Raw genomic sequence first — 27564 nt, 5'->3', positions numbered from 1 at the left:
ATTAGGTTTTAATACTCTAATTATTGAGTTCTTAAATTATGATTTATGTCCCTCAGACTCGCTAAGAAACGCTTATTTACCTGACAGGGGCGACACCATGATCAATTAAACAAGAGTTGATGTGAATATTATAATAATATATCTTAAAGTGATGGGATGTTCGGATCAGTTTACTGACGTTTTTGTTCGATCTCGTTCTTCAAAATGAACGTACATTTTTTTTTTTGAGTCAATTCGTGACAATCTTTATTTTGTATCACAATCATCCAGTGTTTAACTCTGAAATGTGAAATATAAAAAATAAATAGTAAAAACAAAGTGTGCTTTTCCACCCTGCTCTCTTTACAGGCAATGCAGACACTTGGCCTACAGGACTTTTGTGAGCTGGTGCTTCCTTGGAAGAAGTGTCCATGTCCGGATGCTTCAGTGCAGTAGGGGTTCAGGGTCCCCTGTGTGTGTGTGTGTGTGTGCACTTTTAAGACAGTCCCTTGATTTGCTTGGCGAATGTCTAAAATGCATTAAAAATAGACGAAATAACATGTTCAAAATCCAAGTTGTGTATGATATGGTACAAGGGTTAGTGAATAAATTCCAGGTGGTGTGACATCACCTGTTTCTATCAGATAAAATGAAATTTTGGAGTACAGTGTAATAACCATGTACCCATTCATAGTGAATATCCCATTCACAGCTTAAAACTATGTAGCCCTATTTGACTAAAATTAGGTTTTCCACATATTTACATTTTATGCTTTGTATGTTTTGCGTGGTTTCGCATCTTGGAAATGCTTATTTGTTTGTGTGTGTGTGTGTGTGTACTTTTTAGACAGTCCCTTAATTTGCTTGGCGAATGTCTAACGAATGCCCAACATTAGGGTTAATATTTCTCCCATAAGCCAAAAATAAAGTAACCTATAAGCTTAAAAACATGTACACAAACCTATTTGTTTATCAGTATTCATGTTTCATGGTGCATTCATAGGAACAACTCATGTCTTCACTCTCCTCTTTAATAAACATCTTTTCAATAGTCTGTCACACAGATTTCAGTTGTTTTCTCACGGACTTACTCTTGTTTTGCATGCCTGTCTTCATCTCGTCATTTATCAGGGTGAATTCAAACTCTCACACTTATAACACGCACTACATGTACAACATGTACAGCAAGTAAATTAAATACAGTGTCGGATATGGAATAATATGATCTAGCCTATCTTCTTTTTCTCCTTCTTCTTGTGGTGTTTTATGACTGTAGGGAAATCAATGTATGGTGTATTTTCGCCATCTACTGGTTGAAGTGTGCATCGAGGCTTTATTGAAAGAAAAACAATACAATTTACAGTTGTAGGCTAAAAAACAATGTAGGGTAGAGTGGGGGAAAACGCCTAGCCAAGAGGTAGTCAAGATACATTTTTACTGTTGCAAATTTGCAATGCACTACGTTGATAACGGGGATATACAGATCTCCATGGAGAAGCTGATACCAGCGACATATTTGAAAAGAAGAGGATTACATGGTAAATGCTATAATTTTCAGATATTAGTAAACAAGTGTTTAAGAGAATATTGTTCTGCAGGATATCACAGTGATGTATGATAGATGAATAGTGAAGTCTGTAGTTTGAGATCATATGTTATTTATAAGGAATATAATTATATTAAAACAATTATTATTATTATTTTTATTTGTTTTAAAGTGATAGCTTGTGGGTAAAACGCCCCCCAGAGGGGATAGTTTCTCTCTATCATAATTACTATCTATCTCATAAATTCTCTCTATCATATTACTGTCTATCAAATCCTTTGTTTTACACTTAATGCAGTATAACTAGGTGGTAAAACCAAAATATTTGAACAAAACATGAAAAAATTACCTCAAGTGAGCATTAGATAGCTAGCACAGTTAGCTCACTGATGGAAGGTAGTTAAATTTGGCTATTTTGGACATTCCTGAAATAAATATTAATATATATATAAACATGTTGATACAATACTTGCCTTTTACTTTTAGAGATTAAAAACTATAGTCTGTTCATTTTACTGTTGATCTATGAAGCAAACATGGTTGGTAAGAAAGGGGGCATTTTACCCCACCGCTGGGGCAAAACCTCCCCTTTATACAAAAATATTTTCAGTAAAAATACTAAATAATTATGAGGGCTGAGCAATTTTAATATTTGGTGAATAACTCCTGCCATAGTCACTCAAAACCGGGATGGCAATTCTAGTCACATTTATGTTTTGTTTCACTGTAATGTCACATTTTCCTTAAGGGGGGCGTTTTCCCCCACTCTACCCTATATGTATTTATGTAAGTAAGTGTATCTAAAAAATACACTACATTTACACATTTGGCTGGTAGCCTACCTTTTTATCCGACAAAATGCACATTTTTGACCAGTTCCGGCATTATAATGGGAATTGAACACATTGGTGTTGTTAGTGTCTTTCTCTATACAGGAATAACTTGTAGATTTATCTAACGGGGGAAACACACAAGAACAGTTAAAAACAACAGTAAGAAATTAGGTGTAGCCTAAATCTTCAGTGAGAGAGCTACAGGGATGATGATGGTGATAATGATGATAAAAGATAGGGTGAACCACAATGACATTTATTATTCCAGAAATTACCACAACAACAAGACACTATAACATTGAACATACTGTAAGGCAGGGGCGATTCTAGGATTTTCATTTTAGGGGGGCTCAGCCCCCAATGAGGGTATGATTTAAAAAAAAAAAAAAAAGTTAGTTTATGGTCTAATGCTCATTATTAACTAGTTTCATTAATTCATCCAGTTTTTTCTGTCTCCTCATCTTGCCCTGTCTCTTCCCCTCCTAAAGCTGAACTTTTTTAATTTACTGAAGGCTACAAATTGTATTATATTAATTCTCAACATGTGCACATGCATTATTAATCTTGTTCCTATGAAAACGGCTTTGTTAATGTTTCTTGTCCCCTCACAATGACATAATTACACGTTATTTAGGCTAGGCCTATTTTCAGCTCAAAATGGCGAAATTAGACAAAAGTTTATTAGTTTTCTGATTATTTTTGTCATTCGTTTAACATTTATGACCTAAAAAACTGTCAAATATAAAATGTTTAGTTTAGCTACTTACATCTTCTTAACTCGCACTTGACCGTAAACTGAAGCGTCAGTCGTGCTGCTAAAATTCGCGCACAGCAGCTTCTGCGAACACGAATTTGTGTTGCCTACACTTAATCACAAATGTTTCACAAAAGTTTAAAAAGGGCCTAGTGACGCCTATGGTTCTCACTCTGCGTGTGTTTCGCGCTGGATGACGGTTGTGCTGAGCGGTGCAGGTACAGAGAAGTAGAAGAGAAGAGGATGACACCATTTGCTAAACGGGGATGTTTTCATTTTCATCCTTAACACATACATTTTAAACCACAAACTACGGAGTATGTTTTGGACATTATTTAACCTTGTCAAAGACGATTTTTTTTTTTTTTTTTTTTTTTTTTTGAATAACAACATTTCTTACTCCAAGTTTTAGGGGTGCTGAGCTCCCTGGGCTGAAGCACCCCTAAAAAGGGGCTAGCCTCGTCCATGCTGTAAGGCTCAAAAGGAAAAACAGCAGAGCAATCATTAACCAGAAAGAGAGAGATTTCCCCAGTCACATCAGGACCATAAACCCCTGTGATCTGAATAGCATAATATTAACAAGCTTTAAACAAGCTTTTTACAAATTCACATGAATTAATGTGCCAGATTTAAGAGTGATATATTGCACTGCAGTAGATCGTGTAGTACGTCATCGCGTTCAGTTCAGTTTGGGGCGGAGCTTGTTTTTAGCGGAACTGACGTGACTCATGAAAGCGAAAGCATAATGTTGACTTGTAGACGCCATTTCAGAAGAGTCAGAAATAGAAATGTCTTCACGGGTTACGGTAAGTTTGTTAAAACATTTTAAAGCTGTATTAACGGAGCATTTACTCTAAACATGTCGAACTTAAACTCAAACAACATGTCTCAGTTTGATCGATAATCGAAACTCACTTCAGGGAAACTGTAACAGTGAACAATGTTTGATGATAATCATCGATTTTTAACAGGATCATTTAATATGTTATTTTGTAATATTATATTTTTTTGTCTTATTTACATTGACTTGAGAGCATATGGCGTAATTTATATATTTTTTTAAGATGGAAAAATGCGGTTTTACAGATACTAGACACGCGACTTTCAAATGAAAGATTGGTATCAAAGATGTGAATTGTTAATCCTTATAATAACTATTTGGGAGATAAACACGTAAACATAGCATTAGATGTGCATTAATGCTTTGAGACAAAAATAGATCATATTATTTAGACCACTGAAAATATGAAGAAAGTAAATGAGGGCCTGTTCCAATACCCACGGTCTTTGCACTGGATGTCGATTCTGTTCCCTTCCGGAATTCCTGTTTCCTTTACGCAATCATACTGCAAGTCAGTTACCATACCATACGTAGGCCTACCATCAGAACACGAGCAAGAAGCACAACTGGATGTACAGGAAGCCAAAAGGTTAAAAAAGTATTCTATTTTTTTTCCGAAACTTGAAAGTGTTTATTATTATTATTATTATTATTATTAGAAGCGAGTTTTTCCCCATATGTCAATCAATCCAGCTGATTTCTTTTCAAGTTTAAAACATATGACCGATTTCAATGTAATGTTTATTAAGGCTTTAGTCGGTACAGATAAGTCTCTAGCGCAGGACTATTTGAACCACAATCACTTCACAGGTGCTTTTATAATATGAATAATGCTTGTTTTGAAAGACTGATTTTCGAGTAGGTTTAATCAAAGTGAAAATTAAGGGAAAAATAAACCAACTCCAAAAACAATGGCTTCATAATTTAGTTAGGCTATTTATTGCAAGAAACACATTTGTATTCATCCTCCGTGGATGGATTGTCAACACACTTTACGTGGAACCATTGCCCACAGTCATCACAGGAAATCTATAAAAAAATGTATAAAATTATTTATATATATGAGTAACCATTTAAAAAAAGGGTTTTAAAGCAATGGTCCATTCATTATTACTTTGTGTATGCTACACCAACCAAAAATGCTCAGCCATAGTTACCCAAAGAATATCTGCAGAGTCATGAAATGTTTCTGCCTCTCCACAAAAGTGGCACAGGTCACTTAGGTCATCTATGAGGTACAGTAAAACACTAATGAAAGTGATGCACATCAAAAAGCACGTCAATAACATTCACAAGCCATACCAGATTGGCGGAGCAGAGTCAAAGCCATCTCCACTCTGAATCGTGTCAGGTCTTGTGGCTCAATGGAGAAGTCGACTGTGGTATTTTGCAGAATGTGTTCTGCAAACTGAGGAAGTAACAAGAAAATTTAACTAAAGCATCATCCCATTTTAATGAACATTTAATATTTGCTACAATGCTATAATCACACACCTTCAAGGCGAACACACCACATGATTTAGCATCCCTATGAAGTGGGTGAGGCAAGCTTTCACACACCCAGTTTGAAACTGAAACACCCTTTGCTATCTTTAGGGCTCTACAAACAAGATCAGGTTATGTAAAGCAGACCGTACATATTACACAGTAACACTACATATGATTGTGGTGCATGAAAAATACCTTGTTGTCTCCAAACACCTTTTCTTCTTGACGTCTGACTCTCCAATTGAGTCAAGCAGAATGTTTTTTGTTAGGATGGGTATACAGCCTAAGTAACATGCTAAAATATCCAGACAACACGATAGGGGTATATTATTGCAAATAGGGCTGTGCCGGTAAACTTGACAACCGCACCACCGCGGTTGTAAAGCGCCACCGCGGTGGCTGAGTAGTACCGGCGGTTGTTCGCCTAAAAAAAATTTGTATATGAATGCTGTTTTACATTAATATTATGACACACAAAGCTTTGTTTATAAAAGAAATAATAGGTTAGCAATTAAATGTTATATCGCGACGCAGCCATGGAAAAGTTTTAATTCATGACGAATGAGAGAGTTGTAGCCTATGTGAGCCCATAAACTTAAGCTTTGTCGGCTTTGAATTCTGGTTTGCGATCTGGTCACCCGATTATCAGCGAATTTAAAAATATTCCATTAGTTATTCCTTATAGAAAGCTTGAATTGTCTACTTTTAAACAAAACAATTCAAAACGGAAAATAAACCGACTAGCATATGCTTCTATTCAGTATTGAAGTGTGCATTTCTCTCTCGCGTTCACTGCGAAGAGTGAGCATCGTCAACTTCATCTTTGCAGCCCGACACTGACACACACACACAAAACACTTTATTAATAAACAATTCAAATGTCTCCTTGCTATATTTGACACGTTCATAATCATTATTTTTGCCGGTTCTTTGTGATAGCTGTTATGTGCGTTATTGGCAGCGTCACCCTCCGGTTACATGAACGCGTCACCACCTTATCAGCACCAGAACATGGAGATTTTATTTTAGAGAATGATCGCACAACAGACATTATAACATTAGATATTCTATAATTAAATCAACTAATCGAATATTCAAAAATCGTGACTCATCCCTGCATGGAATCTCTTTTTTCTTTTCCCATATCTTCACTCGCGTCTCACCCAAAGACGCGTTATAAACGTTTCTTCCTTTCTTCGCTTTTAGGTCGATTATTTTCGTATTCTTTACTGTGGTAAAGTAGCCTAGAAAAACGCTGTAGGTCAGATAGCCTACATTTTTACTTGTACGTCAAATTATTTTTAACACAGTTTGTGCTTGTTATTAGACATATGGTAATTGGTAAGGCGCGTCTAGTTCATTTTGTAAAGCGCGTTTCACACGCGCGGGGGATTTTAGTTTTGCTTTCTCTGGCAGCGCGCAAACAACCTAAATGCCTTGCCCTTGTAGAAGACAAATTCGCTCTTCATACCTAGTAGAAAACATGAAGATATCAGAAAAGAGATCGATGGTCTCTTTCCTGATCGTGTCCCACATCCCTCTCAAAGCGCAGAGCGGTAGGCTTTATCACGCGCCTTTGTGTGGAAATATAAAAAAAAAAAAAAAAAAAAAAAATAGATTCAACTTTATTATATTATGTAAGTTACCAGTATTTACTGATATTTATTTAAATGCTTTACAGGCTTTAGTGTGTTGTTTCTTTTTTTTTTTTTTATATATTTCCACACAAAGGCGCGTGATAAAGCCTACCGCTCTGCGCTTTGAGAGGGATGTGGGACACGATAAAACATGACAACACACGAACAAACAACACACCCCCCCCCCCCCCCCCCCCAACCACCGCAACACCGCCGGTATTTGGGTCCATTACTACCGCGGTGGTAAAAAACTGCCACCGTCACAGCCCTAATTGCAAATCAGTATTAAGAGGACAAGGGAAACCTCAAGGGAAACTGTTCTGTACCACAAATACTTACAACTAGGAACCAGTGGTGGCCCTCGTTTACAATGCCCACTATGACCTCATAGTTTGCTGGGTCCAACGGAAAAAAACCACACCATTATGATCTATACCCTTGCTAACCAAAGCCTTGAGATATGTACCAACAGCACAAACAAATGCACACAAAGCCCTGAACAAAATGGGCATTAGCACAAGTAATAAAGTGCAAAATAAATACAATTTGCAGGACACCTTGAGCCTTTCATATTTTCCCTTCCACATGTCTGTCATGGGAAATGTGTCCATATGGGATGCTTTGCCCGGTGAGGTCAAATTGTGCTGCCTCACTTTCAGGGACAGGTACGCATTTATAACCTTGATAAACATTACAAAATTAAACGTTAATACAAAATATTAACATAGCAGATGAAAAGCTTATCTGTCAAAATGAAATGTGTACCTCACTCTCCAACTCCCTTCCAGGGGCGATCTGTAGGTCTTTGTAAAATAATGTATAGGGTCCCACTCTGAACAGCAGTACATAACTGTCGTTTCCAGCCCAGGCACTTTTTAGACCTACAGAGGATAACCAAAAATAGCATTGCACCTATCACCTCACAAATATATTAGAAATCAGACTAATATTGATCTATTATAAGATCTGACTTTACATCAACACTTACAGCCATGCACTGCAGCTGGTACCTCTGCCCCTATTGTAGGGGTGTGGGACACAGGAGAGGGGTTCATGTGACTTGGTGATGGTGAGGTCTACAGGTGTGAGTGAAGGGCATGACGTTTCTTTACGTGCTCCTTTATGTTGTGGTTCTTGGGTAATTCTATGGGGAATCCGGGATGTGTCTTTAAATGGTTTGAGATTGTCAGTGTTGATTTTGAGGAATATCTTGCCATTTTCATCCCTTAAATCTGCACTTTTGTCTTGCAAATGGATAATTTCATACGGCCCCAACCAGCTGTGCTCAAGCTTGCCCCCTTTCCTCTGCTGGGTCCTTATGTTTTTTTCGTAGGACCTTCTGCCCTACAAAAAATGGTGCCTGATTTGCCACCCTCTGTGTCCTGTCCTGTTTTTTTTTCTTTATTTTTTTACGTTGTCCATTTTCTCCTTCAGAGAAATGGCCTTTGATATGGTTTCCTCTGCTATCACAGATTCCACTGTGCTGTTTACCTTTTCAGAAACATTGAAGATTGAAATTATTTCACTAACTTGTAAGTGATACTACATGATATGTATATGGAACAATGTAAATCACATACCTCATACGTCTCTGGCACATCACAAGCATATCGTGCCTCCATGCCGAACATTAAGAAGAATGGTGAGAACCTAGGCTAGTTGTCAGCTGTGTCTTGGTTTTTGAGGAGATGTAGTAAAGTTGACCATCTATTGAAATAGCTTTATTGTTTGTAAAATCTAAACAATAACCTGCTAGGAGGTTAGGCCATCCTTAAAAATATTCTTGTTTGCCGTAACCCGACCGACCCTGTCAATTTAGTACCGACCCAATTATTTATTTTTTTTCCCTTTCAGTCCGACCGACTTGCCGGTTGTAAACTTGCGTTAAGACCGACCGATTTTTTTAAACTCTTCAAACAACTAATACAAATGCAATAAAATAATATTAGTTATTAAGTATTGTGAATATAAATTGCCTAGACCTACATACAAACATAAGCTACGTTCTTTCTTTTAAATAAAAACCCGTGGCGCGTCATCTATGATTATGTTTACACCATTGGTTAACTGTTACACTACTGCCTGCAAGCTAAGTTTGCTTCGTTTCATTCACTGTCAATGGTTCGCGCTTGGTAATGATGGCTGCGGCTTTACTCTAAAGATTATTTCATTTTTATATGTTGTTGAATATGGTTTATTAAAAAATAAACATGCGAGAGCGTGTTATAGGCTATATGTCATGTTTTAGTCAGATATGACGACGCTACTGCAACACGCATTGCCGCAGATGAGAAGCTGAGCATCAACGTGCAAAGTATCGCAAATCAAAGTGAAAGTAAGTCGCTGACGCTTAACACACAATCATCATCATTAAATGTAAAGAAATGAAATGATCTTACCAGGGCTGTTTCCGCTTTCTCTTATTGCGGGCTTTGATTCAGAAATTTTAGCTGATGATCAATAAAATAATGTAGTCATAACTGTTGCTTTCGGTGACGTGCACTCCATTAAATCTACATATAGCGGTAATTGAAGATCGGATTTATATCCGCAAAAAAACAACACACATTTAGCCTATGTAACCAGGTGTAAATGGAATCGTTTTGATAAATCAGATTGCAATCCGATCTGAGAAAACGCATGAAGTGGCCTGGTGTAAACAGCCCTTAGACATAGGTGAAAAATGTAATCTTTTTTTCTTTTTTTTTGCTGTTACTGCAAACCAAAATATTTTTAAGGATGGCCTTATGAAGGCCTAATGAAATAAATAGGCTAATTTAAACTGAAATTGCAGCAAAGGTTATTTTTGATGTTCTAGTTGCTGGCAAGTAAATTATAAGAAGGCTATAGTCCATGGACAAGTATGGGCTTTTTGTTTGTATCAAGTCTTGGTGTATCACTATATCTCACTCCTGTCTGTGCAGTTATAGAATTATCTCCACTGTCTAGAATAATTTTAATTTAGAATAGATTACTTACCATAAATTTTGAAATTGGAGGAACATCTGCGAATGACATATTTATGGTCTTTTTTTATGCCAAATGGGCATGTGCCTTGAGTTTTATAGCTCATGATTTCTTCATGCATTTTTGGATTCATTGTTGGAATGTGCCAGCAAGAATAGAAATTCAGGTGACAATGTTGTGTGGTCATCTCCCCAATTTATAACACCATTTATTCACTTGATTAATTGATTGATTTAATTAGTGCCCTCTGAAATTGTATTTTAATTAATTATGATTAGAATGTTATGTTGCATCCATGCATGTTGCATGTGAAAAATATTAAAGAAGGTAATAATAGCAATATATGATTTTATTCATATTTATTTATTTTTATTTCATACTGGGAACATAAAAGGTGTCACCTGAAAATGTGTTTCCCTGTGAAAATAATACAAGGAACTCTTTTTCTCATGTGTATTTTGGTGACATCGAACATATTGTTAATACATTTTGTATACTGTTTAAAACGTTGTATATCATAAACCTGTCATCTCTGACATTTTGCAATCTTTATAAATAATAATAAGACAGTTTGGACGTCAACACGGACAGATAAGGCAATTTTTATAGGCAAAATTCAACTCAGACATTCAGACATTTTACAAAAACTTTGAACAAGTGCACGATTTATTCAATTCACAGAAATAATACTGGAGTGTGAGAACCATTTTGTTATGCTGCAGTGTAGCAAAGTAAATGTTGTGCCAATGCTTTTGGCCTTTTTCTCTTTCCGTACATCCAGCTGAGCTTTGATGCATCTACGCATGCTGTCAGCAGACACGCCTCGTTGAGGGGGAACAGGAATTCTGGTAGGGAACAGAATCTTCACCGGAAGTGTGTTTGGGGAACTTTTGATTACATAGGCTACTTGATGGGAAACACATAAAATACAAGTAACTTTTTATGTATTTAGATGTATTTACTTTTCAATATTTTGTACGAAAGTCATCATTAAATGTCTGTTCAGCCGTTCCTGTGTGACAGAAGACACTTGATTAATTGAAGTGGTTCTAATTAGGTCATGATAAATTAGGTTATTTAGCTAAATACATACTCATCTCGGTACCCATTAATTATGCAACACTTTACATTTTACAACCAAATTATATAATATCCAATTAATTTAGTTTTTCTACAAGAAACTTTTTTTTCTTGACATCTCTCAATTTTTCAACGCAAATTCCTGAACATGATGGGATACGCTTAGCCTCAAATACTGCTCCGATGGGATATATTAGAGTGTGTGGATTTAGTAGTTAATGTGGCGCTGAGCTTTGGCATTTATCAGACCTGGGAGTCTGGGACAGTCTTGTATATTTACTTCTATTGAGGATTTTAAAACTCCTGTAACTCCCCTGTGATTTCACTAAATTATCCAGTAACAAATGATTTCAATACAAAATGACAATATTCAATAGCATTTTAGGAGAAAAATACATTGAAAACTGAACACTTTTTGGGAGGAAGGAATAAGTAGGCCTATGTGGTAATCAGCTGATGAAACGTCACGCATACAAGACAATTTTTTTTTTTTTTAAATCAGAAACATCTAGAAGTAGCACAACTGAATAAACAAAACACATGCCTGATGTTTTATTATAAGCTGAACTGTTTTTATTAACTGACACTATGGGAAAGGCAATGAAACGGACAAGAGGTCAGACGGCTGAAACTTGTTTAGAAAGAAACCCAATCACACTGTGTGAAATGTACTTTATGCATCAGAGACTGCTGTGATTATTCTGGTGGTGTTTCACACTATTGGGATGAATACAGAAAAACAGACAGTCTGCTGTACTGAATTTACAGAAAATTGTCATTTTTAATTTACTTAAGTGTGTCAAATTCATTTGTATATTGTGTATGTTCTCTGTATCCACAAACAGGTCTGAAATCAAATCTCTCATCAAGGAGGAAGAGAAGGAGGAACTGTCTGTAAAATGAGTGTGTGTGAGGAGAGAGAGGAGGAGGCATCTGTTCACACTCAGAGAGCAGAAACTCCAGGATTCAGCTGTGTGTCCATGAAGAGTAACTACTCCATGATTGCTCCCCCTAATCTCAGTGATGGACATTCTTCAGGATTCAGCTGTGTGTCTATGAAGAGTAACAACTCCATGATTGCTCCCCCTGTGTTCAGTAATGGACCATCTTCAGGATTCAGCTGTGTGTCCATGAAGAGTAACAACTCCATGACGGAGCCCCCTAATCTCAGTGATGGACATTCTTCAGGATTCAGCTGTGTGTCTATGAAGAGTAACAACTCCATGATTGCTCCCCCTGTGTTCAGTGATGGACCATCTTCAGGATTCAGCTGTGTGTCCATGAAGAGTAACAACTCAATGACGGAGCCCCCTAATCTCAGTGATGGACATTCTTCAGGATTCAGCTGTGTGTCCATGAAGAGTAACAACTCCATGACGGAGCCCCCTAATCTCAGTGATGGACATTCTTCAGGATTCAGCTGTGTGTCTATGAAGAGTAACAACTCCATGATTGCTCCCCCTGTGTTCAGTAATGGACCATCTTCAGGATTCAGCTGTGTGTCCATGAAGAGTAACAACTCCATGACGGAGCCCCCTAATCTCAGTGATGGACATTCTTCAGGATTCAGCTGTGTGTCTATGAAGAGTAACAACTCCATGATTGCTCCCCCTGTGTTCAGTAATGGACCATCTTCAGGATTCAGCTGTGTGTCTATGAAGAGTAACAACTCCATGACGGAGCCCCCTAATCTCAGTGATGGACATTCTTCAGGATTCAGCTGTGTGTCTATGAAGAGTAACAACTCCATGATTGCTCCCCCTGTGTTCAGTAATGGACCATCTTCAGGATTCAGCTGTGTGTCTATGAAGAGTAACAACTCCATGACGGAGCCCCCTAATCTCAGTAATGGACCATCTTCAGGATTTAGCTGTGTGTCTATGAAGAGTAACAACTCCATGATAATGTACAGTGATGGACCTGCTGTGACCTCTGACCCTGTGTGAGTATCATGAAGCTGCTGAACTATCTGCTGTAGTGAAACTTGAATGTGAAATTACTTAACCTGCTGAGACAATCACAGAAGTAACTTTCTCTGAAATGTTAGTAAATCACTTTGTAATGAAAAAAAATGAAGAAATATTAAGATCTATAAAAAAAATGTTTAACTCTGGTCGACACACTAATGTTCTTAAACCCGAGTTCACAATGCATGATTTTAGCCCAGATTTTCACTCGCGAAATTTTGCGAAATCACTGATAAATGCCCAAAATCAGAGGCAAATCGGTGCTCGTTCACGCGAGTGACAAACATGCAGTTTGCATTATCAAAGACATGATCTAAAAGAAAATTGTCGTGAGGTATTTGGCATGCTAAATATCTGGAAAATCTTGCTGTGTGAAATGTGTTCTGACTGAAAATTACATCAGTGATGATGATCTACAGCCAATGAGAGATCAAGATACAGGGCAGAGGGAAGTTCGGGGAGAAGTTATAGACCAGAATATCAGAACACACAAGCTTTACAGTTATATCACAAGCTTTATAATTATATCAAACAAAACAACAAACATTTACTTGACCGGAAGCACATTAAAATATTATTTATTTACCCCCAACTCTCTTTGCAGAACACACAGTCCTTGCTCCCCTTGTCCCCCCAACCATTTCCTCCTGCATAATCTGTTTTTTTCAAGGCTACTATTTTTAATAACAATTTCAGTGAAATCTAATTTCAGTGTGTTTGGTTGTGAAATGTAGTTTGCGGGCCAGGAAGAAGTTGTCAGTGATTCTTTCTTTTGTAAAGTCATGCAATTAGAAACCCCGTCGCCGATCCATCGTGCAGTGTGAACACAGCAGCAACTGAATGATACTCATACGTGCAGTGTGAAAATAAAAAATCGTGCAGTGGAAACTCTGCATTAAGGTTACTAGAAAGCTACAGACATGTGAGTTTTTATCAAGGTTGGAGCAACACTCATCTGGACTGACGTTGGCTACGCCTGCTATAGATGATACACTCTAAAAAACACTGGGTTAAAAACAATTGGGTTGTTTATTTAAAGCAGCACTCAGTAGCTTCGGGATTTCTTCGCTGTATTCTCGCTTTTTGCTCGCAGGTTTCTCTCTAGAGCTCCCCCCACAGCTTCGGAATAGATATTTGACAACACTGTTGTAAAAACTCGTTGGCGATTCTCAGACACCAGAGGCTAGTAGATCAACGACATCAAAGCAGATGGGACATTCTTTAAAACGTCTTCTTCATTCGGGTTCGGACAGCGTGAGGGAGCGCAATAATGACAGTATTTTAGCAGATTTCTTTTGGCCGTAAAGCAGTTGTTTACATCGCGAGACCTGATATCACGCGAGACTTCCTGACGCGGCGGCTGGCGGCCCGCCGCCCCAAAGTTGCAAGTGCGTATTTTCCGCTCACGGGCACCAGGGGGGTGCGAAACGACCACCATTCAACCCGAAATAAGTAATATAACCATTCCAATGACTCCGAAGCTGTTCAGTTAAGGTAAAAAAGTTACTTAGTTCACCTTTAACCCAGCATAATATGTAGATTTAACCCAGCATAGTTGATTCATTTTTAATATTCATTTTACTTTTTTTTTTTTTTTTTTTTTACTTCATACATGAATTAATGTCTGCTGATTAACTTAAATCCTCTAAATAAATAAATAAAAAACGTGATACAACCATTGGCTTGCATATTTATGGCTTATATTTTATATAATTTTTAATACATATTGGCAACATTTAAGCTAGTTTAACAAATATTATCAGTAAAAATTTAATAATTATAAGTAATTCAAGTGTAATCGACCAGTCTCTGTTGTCCCGTTTCCACTGTAACGGCGCTGGATCTCGTGCCGGAGCTTGTGTCATGTTCAGCGGGGGAACTTCTAACTTCAGACCGCCGCCCTGCGTTTCACTCGTAGCCGAAATATGCAGCGACTGGCTCCATAACCTGGCCATAAACAAACAGTGTACAGTTCTGAGAACATATTTTAACATCATACGTATTTATATTCAGTATATTTTTGAATAAAATCATATCGTTTTATGCAAGGCATCAGGCGTTTCCATCACGCGAAAAGACCGTCATGAGTCACCCGACACTAGTGTAGGTGACTCACATCGCGATCCTGTATGTTACTTTGCATAATATTAAACGATATACAGCACAATAATGAATTTATAGATCAAATAAAATGTACACAAACCTGTATTTTACCGAAGACATGCACCATTTTGACCTGCTCTCTCCTTAAGAGGTCGCAAAATAAATAACTCAATCCCTGGGTTGTTATGTCTGACCCAAGATCTGGGTAACACAAGAAAACTACCCAAACAGTGGGTTGTTATGTCTGACCCAGGAGCTGGGTAACACAAAAACTACCCAAATACTGAAAAAATAACCCAATATTTTTTAGAGTGTAGTCTTGGAATCCAGATAACTAGTTAGCCTCATTCGCCTCTCCCCTGGCGACCCTATTCTTAAACATAGACTGAAAAATCACAAATCCAAACTTAAATGGTTGCTGAACTTAATGTGCTGCTTTACATTTATTTTTCTTTTCTGTTAATATAAAGCCTGTGCCTGGGCATCCTAAAACTGAAAAAGCGGTAAATCCAACCAAGTTGTCTTTCAAATTTGTCCCAAACAATCAAAATGCTCTGGGTGTTTTAGGCGCAGTAGCCAATATGGCCTCTAGGTGACATTCAAGCTCCATTTAGTGATTTAGATACTCATGAATGCTTTGGACCACTGGCCTCTTTTAATAGAAGACACATAGGATTTTATTGCTGAAGTGAAAGCAAGCAACAATTAAAGTAAAAATAAAACAAAGTTATAGTAGCTTAAATTAAGATACTTTTTGTGAAGAAAAAGTTCTACACTGAACTTGCACTAAATGTAAATGAAAAAGTTAGTGGTCCATTCCAGTTAAGAAATTCTAAATATCAAAATAGTAAATACACATCAATGACTGACACGAATATTAGTTATGATTCTTCTATACTGTTTTATTCTGCTCTTCTTCTTTGCTTCACTTCACCAGTGCTCTGTGAATTTATTGACTGATTTAAAAAAGTAGACATTAATAAATCATTTTAAAAAAAAAACTGTCAAAAGCATCAACATTGAAAAGTCAACTGATATCATCACAACATTTATTTCCATCAAGAGGTGCATTAATTGTTGGTCAAGATCTTGTATTGTTAATGCAAGAGTCCAGCACTGTGTAAAGTCTCCTCCAGCACACCCCAAAGGCTTTCAATGAATTCAGGATCTGGACTTAGAGGAGCCGATTTATGTATGAAAATGATTCTTCATGCTCCTCACAACCATTCTTTCACAGTTTGAGCCTGATGAATCTTGGCATTATAATCCTGGAATATGGCCATGATGTGTCTTCCTACATGATTGTTTAAGAAATGAAAAGCTACACTCCATCAATTAGGGTTAGAAGAACTGTTGCCCTGAGGTGTAAAGTCCAGTTTCAGAAAGTTACATTTCTCCTCAGTATTTTGTTCCAATCACCTGGATTTGCTAATTGTCACAGTTTTTCAGCCAGGAGAACTAATTAGTGATTCAGATGGCTGAGTTCATGGTGGAATAAACATATGGCAGGACTTCTACTTTCTGACCCCTTGTCTTTACACCTCTGTGTTGCCAAACATATAACATGCTAGAAACACAATAATGATCCAGTCATAGACTCTTAAGCATTTCATTTCAATTCAATAAACTTTATTAATCCCCAGACCCAGAGTCGTAAATTTACACATCACAGCAGCACATACCACAGTAATAATAATTAATAAAAAACATTCACAACAATAACCATTATTTTCCAGTATCAGTTCCGCAAGGCATTAAGATAGTTATACATTATGTCTTAACTGATGAATATGACTTTGTCCCTTCTTAGACTTGTATCGTATTATCAGAACAATCAAGCTTGTTATTCAAGTATACACCTAGTTACTTATATGATGTTACAGTCTCAATTCCCGACCCTTGTATGTTTACTGGTACAACCTGCTAAGGATATTATATTAATATTATCTACTAAAATCAACCACAATTTCCTTCGATTTACTAGCATTAAGACTAAGACCGTTTATCTCACACCAATCCACAAAACTCTCAAATAGCTCGCCCTCATCATGGTCTGTTATAAAGACAACAAATGAAATCATCAGAACATTTCTGGAGGTGACAGGTTTCAGAGTTGCACTGTAAGTCTGATGTATAAAAAGTAAACAAAAAAGGAGCTAAAACCTTTCCTTGAGGGACTCCAGTACTGCACTTCACTACTTGAGATACACAGAGATGTACTTCATCATTGTCCATCTTACATCTAAGTAGTGAAGGCTGTATAGTATTAAGTGCACTCGAGAAATCAAAGAATGTAATTCTGACGATGTTATCCAGAGTCTCTAAATGACTTAGTGATTTGTGTAAGAGACAGTGTTGGGTATAGTTACTTTGGAAAGTAGTTAATTAGGTTACAACGTTACCATCAATTAAAAGTAATCAGTTACGTTACAGCGTTATCTATTCATAAAAGTAACGCGTTAGAGTACTCATGCGTTACCAAAAATTAAAAGCCGTTTGCAGCGGCTCACACATGACAGACACAGCCCCCGGCCCCTTTAAATGCACCTAGAAGTCGTGACTCCTGACAATGAATAACGTCAGTCATCCGACTAAATTAACACTGCAGGATAACAATAACAGGAAAGACAGTCAGCAATAGGCTATTCCACATGGCGTTTTATTTATTTATTTATTATCACAGAACATATTAATCAAAATTCGCACCTACCCAGCCCGGGTAGCCTAGGCTACTGTATATGAGCACCATACAAGATAACTCCTGATTTTTTCTTTAAATCTAATGCAGTTATCAAAGTGTATCAAGTGTGCTTACTTGTAAACACAACCTGAGGTAAACAGGCTTGCAGATTTAAATCCATTTAGAAATGAACAACCAGTCAACGATCTAACCGAATTTAACAGCTGCCTGTCAAACAAAAATGATTACAAACCGAATTAAATTTTTGGCGGTCGACAGAAGCTTTTCACCAATGCAGAGTGTGCATTTTCTTTTCCTTTTCATTGACAAATTGAACATGATGTGCGTACTTTCATAATCCAAACGCTGTCTTCTCTGCCATCTTGCCGGGAGTTAAAAAAAAAAAAAAAAAAAAACACACACACACACAGGGTCAGACTCAGGCGCATGCAGGGCACAGACGTATCACAGCCATTGACTTTACGATCACAGCGCTTCGGCTCCGCTGATATACCCGCAGGTGGCAAAGTAGACCTAAGCCTACTGTCTGACAAAAAGCAGGCTGCAGTCGGGATTTTCCTTTCCTTAAAATAACGGATTACTTTTTAAAAAAAATAACGAAGTTACTGATTACTTAACGCAAGAAACTAACGCGTTAAGTTACACATTTCACGAAAAAGGTAATTAGAGTACTCTACCCACAACACTGGTAAGAGATAAATAATTGCATCATCTTCTAGGCGTATGAATAGGCTATATTTGGGTCTTTTTTCGAAATTTTCTCCTAATGGGATTCTTCGGGACTTTTTTTTCCTTAGCACATATTGAGGATACAAAATCAGTTGAGTTTGCTTCTGTTGCGATTTGTTCAAGGTTGACCCCCATTTTGGCTTAAAATGGCTGGACTATAACGTTGGATTTTGGTTACGCAAAAACAACAAAATCTCAACGTTAGCTGTATTGGACATCAATTTAACATTGACATTAGATGTTGAATTTACATTGAATTTTGGTCACCCGACGTCGCAACCGAAATTTAACCAAATATCAACGTCTTATGACGTTGTGTGCCTGCTGGGAATAACCTGTTATGTCTCATTTAACAGACGCTTTTATCCAAAGCGACAAGTAGGAGAGCATCTAACACATACTCGGCACAATCCGGCGTGACGTGAAGAGGTCCATACGGGTTCTGTTGTCTTACACGTCTTACTGCGTTACAGTAGGTTAAATCATAACATGGAAACTTTGCGCGTGATTCATGTCATCGCGACATACTGTAACACATTATACATACAACCGGCACATCCGGGAACTTAACTGTAAATTTCGTAACCGCCCCTTTTTAGGGAAAAACAAACCAGACTTCCCATAGACTTCAATACAAAATAGCGGCACAAAACAACGTCCGTACACAGCCGGCAGACGTGTATAACTTCAGAAATCACTTAGATGAAATATGTCGAGTAATTATATGTCCACCCTGCCTTCCATAGAGCGTGAACGATACATTTAACTTAATTTGGGCAACTTAAAAATGACCAACGTCAAATTGGTCTAACAACCCCACCCAGTTGCCAGAAGTGTCTTACCCGGACATTTACTCGTACCTCATCGAGTCACCAGGTAGCCAGTGAATGATTTTACTTCGGTTTTAAGAAGTAAACATCTTTAAATGTATAATATTATGTCTTTATATTTAGAGTAGCTACTGAGTGCACTTTTCTGTCCAGCCATACAACTAGCCTGATTTAGCTTTCGATAGCATCATCCGTAATTCATGATATTTCCATAACAGCAAGATATTGATGATGATGGCAGGCAGAGATGGGCATAAATACATGGAAATGTATTTAAAATAAAATTAAAATACAAAATACTGTGTGGAAAAATTGAATTAAATACAAATACATAATAGGGGTATGCCTATTGTGTGAAATTGTTTTTTTTAAAATACAAATTACATGTTTGTAAGGGTTAGTACACGTCCTCAATCCGATACTGTGTATGGCGCTCGCCGGTTTGTTTTCCCCTAAAAGTGGGCGTGAACCTTTTCAGAGACGTTCTATGACGCTACGCCGGTTGTATGTATACTTACGCCCGTTTCACACATACTCCGTTTGCAGTGCGTATGTGGTGCGTATTTTTTTCCGTACCCATGTTAACAGGTCAGAGCTTTCACACTGCACGCGGTTGCAGTTCGTCGATCTGTTCCAGTTGCGGTGTGTATACAGCAGTGCAGCGATCGTTTCCGCACCGAGTCTATTTCGTGGTCAAAATGATCACAGATTGACCTGAAAATGTAGAAATTTCACCATAAGTGCGATTAATGAAATAAAATGTAGTAATCTCACCATAAATGTATTTAATTAAATACTATTTTTTTCACTTTAAGACCAGGGTAAAGCAAGGAAAGCTACAATTTACCTCAACAAGGCGACATAAACAACACTTGTCTCATTTGTGGAGGTGGAAAAACAAGTTCTTTGTGACATGCAAGATTTATTGTATTAAAATTTAAATGAAAAAGAAAAGGCATGCGAGTCGGCTGTTTCTGTCAATTTTAAGTTTTAATTTAAAATGTTTGCGATTTAATATGTCAGGCTACATGGTTAAATTTGACCACTTGCTTGAGCAAACTAATATAAGTAGCCTAATGCACTGAATAATAGGCTGACGTTGTTTAAATTGTGTTTAAACGTGCATACGTCTATTAAAGAGTGTATGTGTACAAAGAGAATCGCAATGCTGAAACGTTAAGACCGTGGGTAAATCAATGGAAAATACAATTTACTTCAACAAGGCAACATAATGAACAACGCTCGTCTCATTCGTGGAGGTGGAAAAACAAGTTCTTTGTGACATGCAAGATTTATTGTATAAAGATTTAAATTATGCAAGGAAAGGGTAAAAGTCTGCTGTTTTTGTCAATTTTAAGTTTTAATTTAAAATGTAGGCTATGCGATTTTAATATAAGTACATGGTAAAATATTTTACCACTTGCTTGAGCAACTTAATATATAATTATATAGAAGTAATGCATTTAATAATATGTTGTTTAAATTGTGTTTAAACGTGAATACATCTATTAAAGACTCCGAAAGAGTGTATATGTGCAAAGGGAATCGCAATGCTGACAAAAAAACTTTTCTTAAATAAAAGTTGCTGATAACTTCTGGATTTGAAATACAAATTGTGAGTAGGCCTATATATTTGTGGTATAGCCTACAGCACCGGATCAGTTACACACTGCAAACGCAACATATGTGAAAGCATTATTGCGCGTGCTGCTCCTGCACTGCAACACGCACCGCACACGCACTGCACACGGAGTATGTGTGAAACGGGCGTTACAGTGTGTGTTTGGAAAAAGGATGTAATCGTCCTCTGCTTTTTTCTGGCCCCAGACGGCCAAACAGCAAAGTGACTAAACGAACGAAAAGTCTCAAGAGCAACAAGAGATTTGGAGCTCATGGCAGACCAAGAGATGATTTGCGCTGTGATTGGGTGAATGTTAGTTCATTCAAGTCTAAGTAACAAATCAGAGAACACGGGCGAAAATATTGGCGCTGGGTCAAAAAAAATGTGGGGGACAGAATCACCTGTTTCTAAAAGTGCAGGGGACGTGTCCCCCCCGGTTGCTACGCCCCTGAATAATTGCATCATCTACCCCAACAGCAGTTTTATAGGCAAACTGTAGTTTATCCTCAGCAGCATCATCACCTGCTTAATATGGTTTAATACTAATCTCTCAAAGACCTTCATCAGCTGCGCTGTTAAAGCAATTGGTCTGTAGTGTGAGAACTCTGAGGGGTTTGTTATCTTAGGCACTGGTACTGTTCATGATGTCTTCCATAAAACAGCTTCCAACATTTATTTTGCCTATTTAAATCCACACAGAGACTCTTTTTTTGGCCTGACAGTGTATGTTTTTATTGAACATTGATGGGTCAACACATTTTGGTAAAATACATCATTAAAGTGGTTTATTTTGATTAAAAATCTTCTAAATGTAAAAGGGGCCTTTTACCTCAGACTCGGGATTAAAGACTCACCAGGACTTCAGCAAAGTTTGTACTATTTTCTGTTTATTTTGAGAAATAAATGGAATTCATTTTTGTTTAATAAATTAACAAATAAACTCATTAAAATAAATGTCATTTTAAAAACACATATTTAAAAACTATTACATTTTTAAAAACTAAAGATTCTGAAAGCTTTGAAGGAGATCCCATGAACATTATTTTTTAAATTATATTTCCTTAAAAAATATTTTTGGCTTTACAGTAGAAACAATAATTGTTATAATTTATTATATGAAATGATTAATATCATAATTTTAAATATGATTGTTTCCTAATATAAATATGGGGGAACCATATGGTTAATGTCACTTTATAAATGTATTATTAAACATCTGAATCTAACCATGTCATGTCAACAAATGGAAAAGTCAGCCAGCTATTATTAATTATAATGTTAATTATTGTGCCTTTTGCCCCAACAGTAGGGCCAAACTTTACATATTATTCAGAAAAACTGTTGAATTAATTACCTTGAACAAAACTGAAAATCATTAACAAGACCTTTATCTCAAAATATATATATAATAATTTTAACGATTCTCAATGGCTAATTAAAGCACAGCTGTCCGTGATAACTTCAAGAATCAGCCAAATGTCCATGTGAAACGTGGATGTTTAGGAAAGTTTTGTGCCGTCTAGTGGTTTAAAGGATAATCAAATCAAATGCAGCTTTTACCCCGGTGGCCTTCAGCCCTGTTGTACCCTACTATTAATAAAACATGTTTTCCCTCTAAAACTAATACAAATACTGCTCTATAAATTACAGAAGTATTGACAGGGTTAATTTAATGGAGCAGTCAAATAATCTGCAGAGAAACAATGTGAAATATGTCTGTTTATTTCTCATTATCAACAACAGGAAAAGAAAGAGAGCAGCTTCTCCAGTATCCAACTGTCTGACCTTGAAGGCCACAAAATTCAGTGATGGACCAGTGACCTTTGACCCTGTGTGAGTATCATCATGTAGGGTGAGAGACACATGAACACAAAATGCACGAAGGTTCAGAAAAGTTTACATTTCATATGGCTAAAGTTCTTTAACAAGTATAACAAGTAACAAGTGGAGGTCAAGATGCAAAGAAAGGAATTGTTAAATAGTGCTTTCTTCTGCTTCTCTCTGCCATTTCTCTGTTAGACCTCCATTTACACAGGAATGAGTTTTGTTACATGTGTTGCATCAGTGTTATATTGACAATTATTCTTTATATTAGTAATGAAACAAGAAAATTCTGGTTAGGAATAAATAAAATTGGTGGTTCCCAATCTGGTTGTCATGACATATTGCTAGAGGTGCCACAAAATCTTTGCTCATTTCAGTATTTTAAATATTATTATATAAATGTAAGTGTTTTGTAAGGATACTCTGATCGATCTGCCATAAATCAGCCAATAATAACTTCCTATGTGAAAATAGCCAAAGACACGACGTAGTTCCACAGAAAGTTTTTTTATTACTCCTCACTCACCATTGCCGAGTCAAAAACAGAGAAAAAGAAAAAGCAACAGTCTCGCAGACTCTCGGGATAATCCATTCCCTCGCACATGAAGTTAACACTATGAATCGACTGATTGTCTCTAAACTTGCTAATCATATGTTGATGACACAAAAAATGCAAGACTGCTCAAACCAGACAGAGCAAATATGAAAGAACTTTTTAAAATCAGGATTCATATCAGCTGATCAAGGAAATCTGTGATCTTTATTTCTAAAAGAAAAGGTGGCAGGTTATTTAGACATAAAATCTTCTCTGACTTTTCAAATGCTTCACGTGTGACAAAGGGGACATTAATGTGCAACTAGGAAATGCAGAAACAAACTGAGTTTGCAGTCTCTTATAATAAATCACCTGCCATCACATGCCACCTGCCTCTCTCTCTCATTTCAAGATGGCTGCTGGCAAGTGTGGTGTGCTTGTGGTGCTTTTAGCATACATATTTATTATTAACTTTTTAGAAAACGGACATAAAATCGGTCTCGAGGGGCATTTACATGGTTGCTATGCTCACTCAAATAAACTTTTATTTAAAAAACAACTTGGTTATGGAAAGAAAATACTCATGGACACATTTCTTTATCCATGTTGGTATGCAGCCAAACGCAATGAAAAAGGTGGCGTCAAAAGGCAAGTGAATGGCGACGAATTGATAATTTGTATCTACCTATTATTATCGGGAGATATACATCAATGCCCGGGCCCGATGCGGGAATTTGGACCAAGGAATACGATGTCAAGAAGGCCCTCGGCATGTGCGATGGGTTGCTCTAGACATTTAAACGCCGGGGACAAACTCCTATCCATGAGTGTCGCTGAAGGGAGTGGAAGCGTGCGTGGAGGCGCCGGGAGAAGTGGTGGAGATCCGGAGCTGGGAGACGTGACGGTGATTAGGGTCAGGGGATTGGAGCCACAGGCCACCGTGGAGCAGGCACTCTTGGACGAGATGGCGGGTGTCAACAAAGAGATATCGAATGTGGATTATTTCATGGCGGCGAGAGGATTACACCTGCTTCATCTCAACGTCAGAAGCCTTCTCCCGAAAATCACCGAGATCCGACACCTCAGCAAAAGCAGAAAGGTGGGAATATTTTGTTTCACGGAGACATGGCTGGATGACTCCATTACGGATGCTGAAATCGAATTGGAGAACTATTTGGTAATTAGGAGAGATCGAAACCGCAAAGGTGGAGGGGTGTGTATATATGTAAGAGCGGACATTGGTTTTAATCATAGAATGGACTTAAATAGTGGGAAGGTTGAAGCGGTTTGGTTAGATATTTTGCTACCGAAGAGTAAGCCCATACTAATTTGCGCATGTTATAGACCGCCTGATCAAACACAGTTTTATGAACTTTTAGAGGATGTTTGCTCAAATTGCATGGACCTGGTTAAATCTGAAGTTATCATGTTGGGGGATTTTAACACTGATGTTCAGAAAAGTGATGTTTCAGGGTATAAAGCATTGATGAATTTCTGTCGCTCCAATAGTTTACATCAGCTGATTAATGAACCTACACGTGTGTGCTCTACCACCCAAACCACGATTGATCTTGTCCTAGTGTCAGACAAATCTAGGATAACAGAAAGCGGGGTTATAAAATATGGGTTGAGTGACCATTCTATTATTTTCTGTACTAGAAAGATCAAGAAAGCAGTGCTCAACTGTCACACTTCTATAAAAACCCGTTCACTGAAAAAGTATAGCAAAGAAGCACTGAATGGCTGTTTAAATAAAATGAACTGGTCTAAAGTTTTGCAATGTAGTGATGTGGACGGAGCATGGTGCCTATTTAAAAGTATGTTTTTAGAAGTTGTGGATAAAATAGCCCCATATAAAGAAATTAGAATAAGGCAGAGGACAGAACCCTGGGTGAATGATGATGTCCTTGAGGCAATTAGGGTAAGAAATAGGAAGTATGGGAAATTCAGAGAAAACAGGGATGAGCAGAGTTGGACTGATTATAAAAAGGCAAGAAATTAAGTTAATAGATTAGTGGGCAATACTAAAAAGGCATATTTCAATGAAAAAATTGCTGAATATAGAAACGACTCAGGAAAGTTATGGAAATCCCTTAAGCAACTTGGCTACAGTAAAAGGCTAAAAACAAAAAACAGTAATATCACTCTAGACCTTGGCAACAACATTACATCAGAGAAGGAGATGGTGGCAGATAGCTTTAATAAGCATTTCTCATCAGTTGCCAGGAAGCTTGTGGAAAAGTTACCTGGTCAGACTGGTCAATATGGTGAAAGTCATGTGCAGGACTTTTACTCTCAGTTAGGTGTCCGGGCGGGGAGTTTCTTTTTTGAAAAGGTGAGGGAGACACTTGTTATTGAGAAGCTGAAGAGGCTTGATGGCTCTAAAGCCACAGGATTAGATTCTATTCCATCTAAATTCGTGAGGGATGCCGCTGAGATTATTGCTCCGAGCATTACTCATATTATAAACAGGTCGATAGAACAAGGATGCTTCCCCAATGACCTCAAGATTGCCAGAGTGATACCATTATATAAGAAAGGGAGTAAACTAGACCCTGGTAATTATAGACCCGTCTCAATTCTTGGTTGTCTGTCAAAGATAATTGAAAGGATTATTTTTGAACAGATTGATAATTACTTAAAATCACAAAACCTACTTTATGAGTTTCAGTCTGGCTTTCGGAAATCACATTCTACGGATTCCTGTTTATTGTTTTTAACGGACTATATAAAAAAGGAGGTAGATAATGGAAACTTCTGTGGCATGGTCATGTTAGACTTACAAAAAGCTTTTGATACAGTTGACCATGGTGTTTTAATGTATAAATTGAAAGCCATGGGTTTTAGTGAATTAGCACTGAAATGGGTGGGCTCCTATCTGGAGAATAGAACGCAAGTAGTGGACATTGGGGGGAAAATGTCTCAACCAAAAGGCATGGACTGTGGGGTACCTCAAGGGAGCGTTTTGGGTCCACTTTTCTTTTTACTGTATATAAATGATCTAAAGTCTGCTTGTTCATGCAGTCTTTTTTTTATATGCAGATGATTCTGCGATGGTTGTTTCTCACAAGGATAAAAATATGATTGAAAACAAACTTAGCTCAGCACTTCTAAATATTAGCATGTGGATGGCTGATAACAGATTATCACAGGGTAGCCGCGGGGTCTTAAAAGTCTTAAAAAGGTCTTAAATCTCATGTTCCTAAATTAAGGCCTTAAAAAGTCTTAAATTCCGTTGTCCAAGTCTTAATTTTTTTAATGAAGGTCTTAAATTTCATTATACTAGCCTATTTATTCAAAAAGTTCAACAGGGTTTAGTGTAACGTCAGAGAACGTCTCAAACAATAGTTTGGGTTTTCGCGCCGACGGCAATGGAACAACATTCTAATCAATCAGTCGAGAGGAGAGACATCATGGGGAAGTGTCGTTCGGTTCGGTGTACGCATTTTCAAACCGAACGGTTCGTTGGACCATTTTTCCTGCCGACCAAAATTTCATTATTTCAAATGTAGGCGCGTTGCGCGTGGCAAGCGCGCTCATAATGTAAGAGACGCCGGCGCGACCACAACATTGTCCAACATCAAATGTGCAAACGTAATGTAAGCGGAACGAAACTGGGCTACTCGTTATTGTGTGGTTGAAGGACCGCTTATCAGTTTGGACCAGTGCAGCGCGAGCGATCTTGATCAAGCGACACTGTTACACAGCAGCGGTAATAAGTGATCCAGTAAATAAATCATTTGAATTCGCCACAGAAGTAATAACATCGCTGTGAGATCTAGTGAGAAACATTCACATTTCTCTGTTATTAACGGATCAAACAGCGCGTGGAAGCCAGGAAGAAACATTGTGCCATGAATGAACTATCGAGCGTCCACAGATCAGCAACATTCACCATGGATTTACTGTAGTAACACTAACTGCAACCATGGAAGTTTGGCAGGAATAGTAGGCTATAATGCTTTCAAGTAACATTACGTTGGTTTTATTTTGACATTATGAATACAATTGCTGCCCTCAAATTTTAATCTGAACTAAAAATAGACCTTTGTTTATAACTACTACAATATTAGGTTACATTTCATTTTTTTCCAAGGTGCTGTTTTGTTTATGCTCCTAAGAAGAGTCT

At 37.5% G+C, this 27564-nt stretch overlaps 1 protein-coding gene across 2 annotated transcripts in view; it reads left to right on the top strand.

The window, feature by feature from the left end:
- The first annotated feature begins 2492 nt into the window (after positions 1–2492).
- The window catches only part of LOC311294925 (NACHT, LRR and PYD domains-containing protein 12-like), a 65024-nt gene continuing 39952 nt past the window's right edge, over positions 2493–27564 (top strand). Inside the window, exons 1-4 of one of the 2 annotated variants that reach the window (XM_084416020.1) lie at positions 2493–3918; positions 10827–10893; positions 11971–13067; positions 22820–22909. In XM_084416020.1, coding sequence (XP_084272146.1) covers positions 12025–13067; positions 22820–22909 — 1133 coding nt within the window. In that variant the 5' untranslated portion in view covers positions 2493–3918; positions 10827–10893; positions 11971–12024. The remainder of the gene's footprint in view (positions 3919–10826; positions 10894–11970; positions 13068–22819; positions 22910–27564) is intronic. The other variant, XM_084416019.1, reaches the window with a different exon arrangement.

The sequence above is a fragment of the Rutilus rutilus genome (genome assembly GCF_951802725.1).
Source record: "Rutilus rutilus genome assembly, chromosome: 1".
NCBI lineage: Eukaryota > Metazoa > Chordata > Actinopteri > Cypriniformes > Leuciscidae > Rutilus > Rutilus rutilus.
The sequence above is the reverse complement of the archived record's forward strand: the minus strand, read 5'-3'. Positions and strand labels throughout refer to the sequence as shown.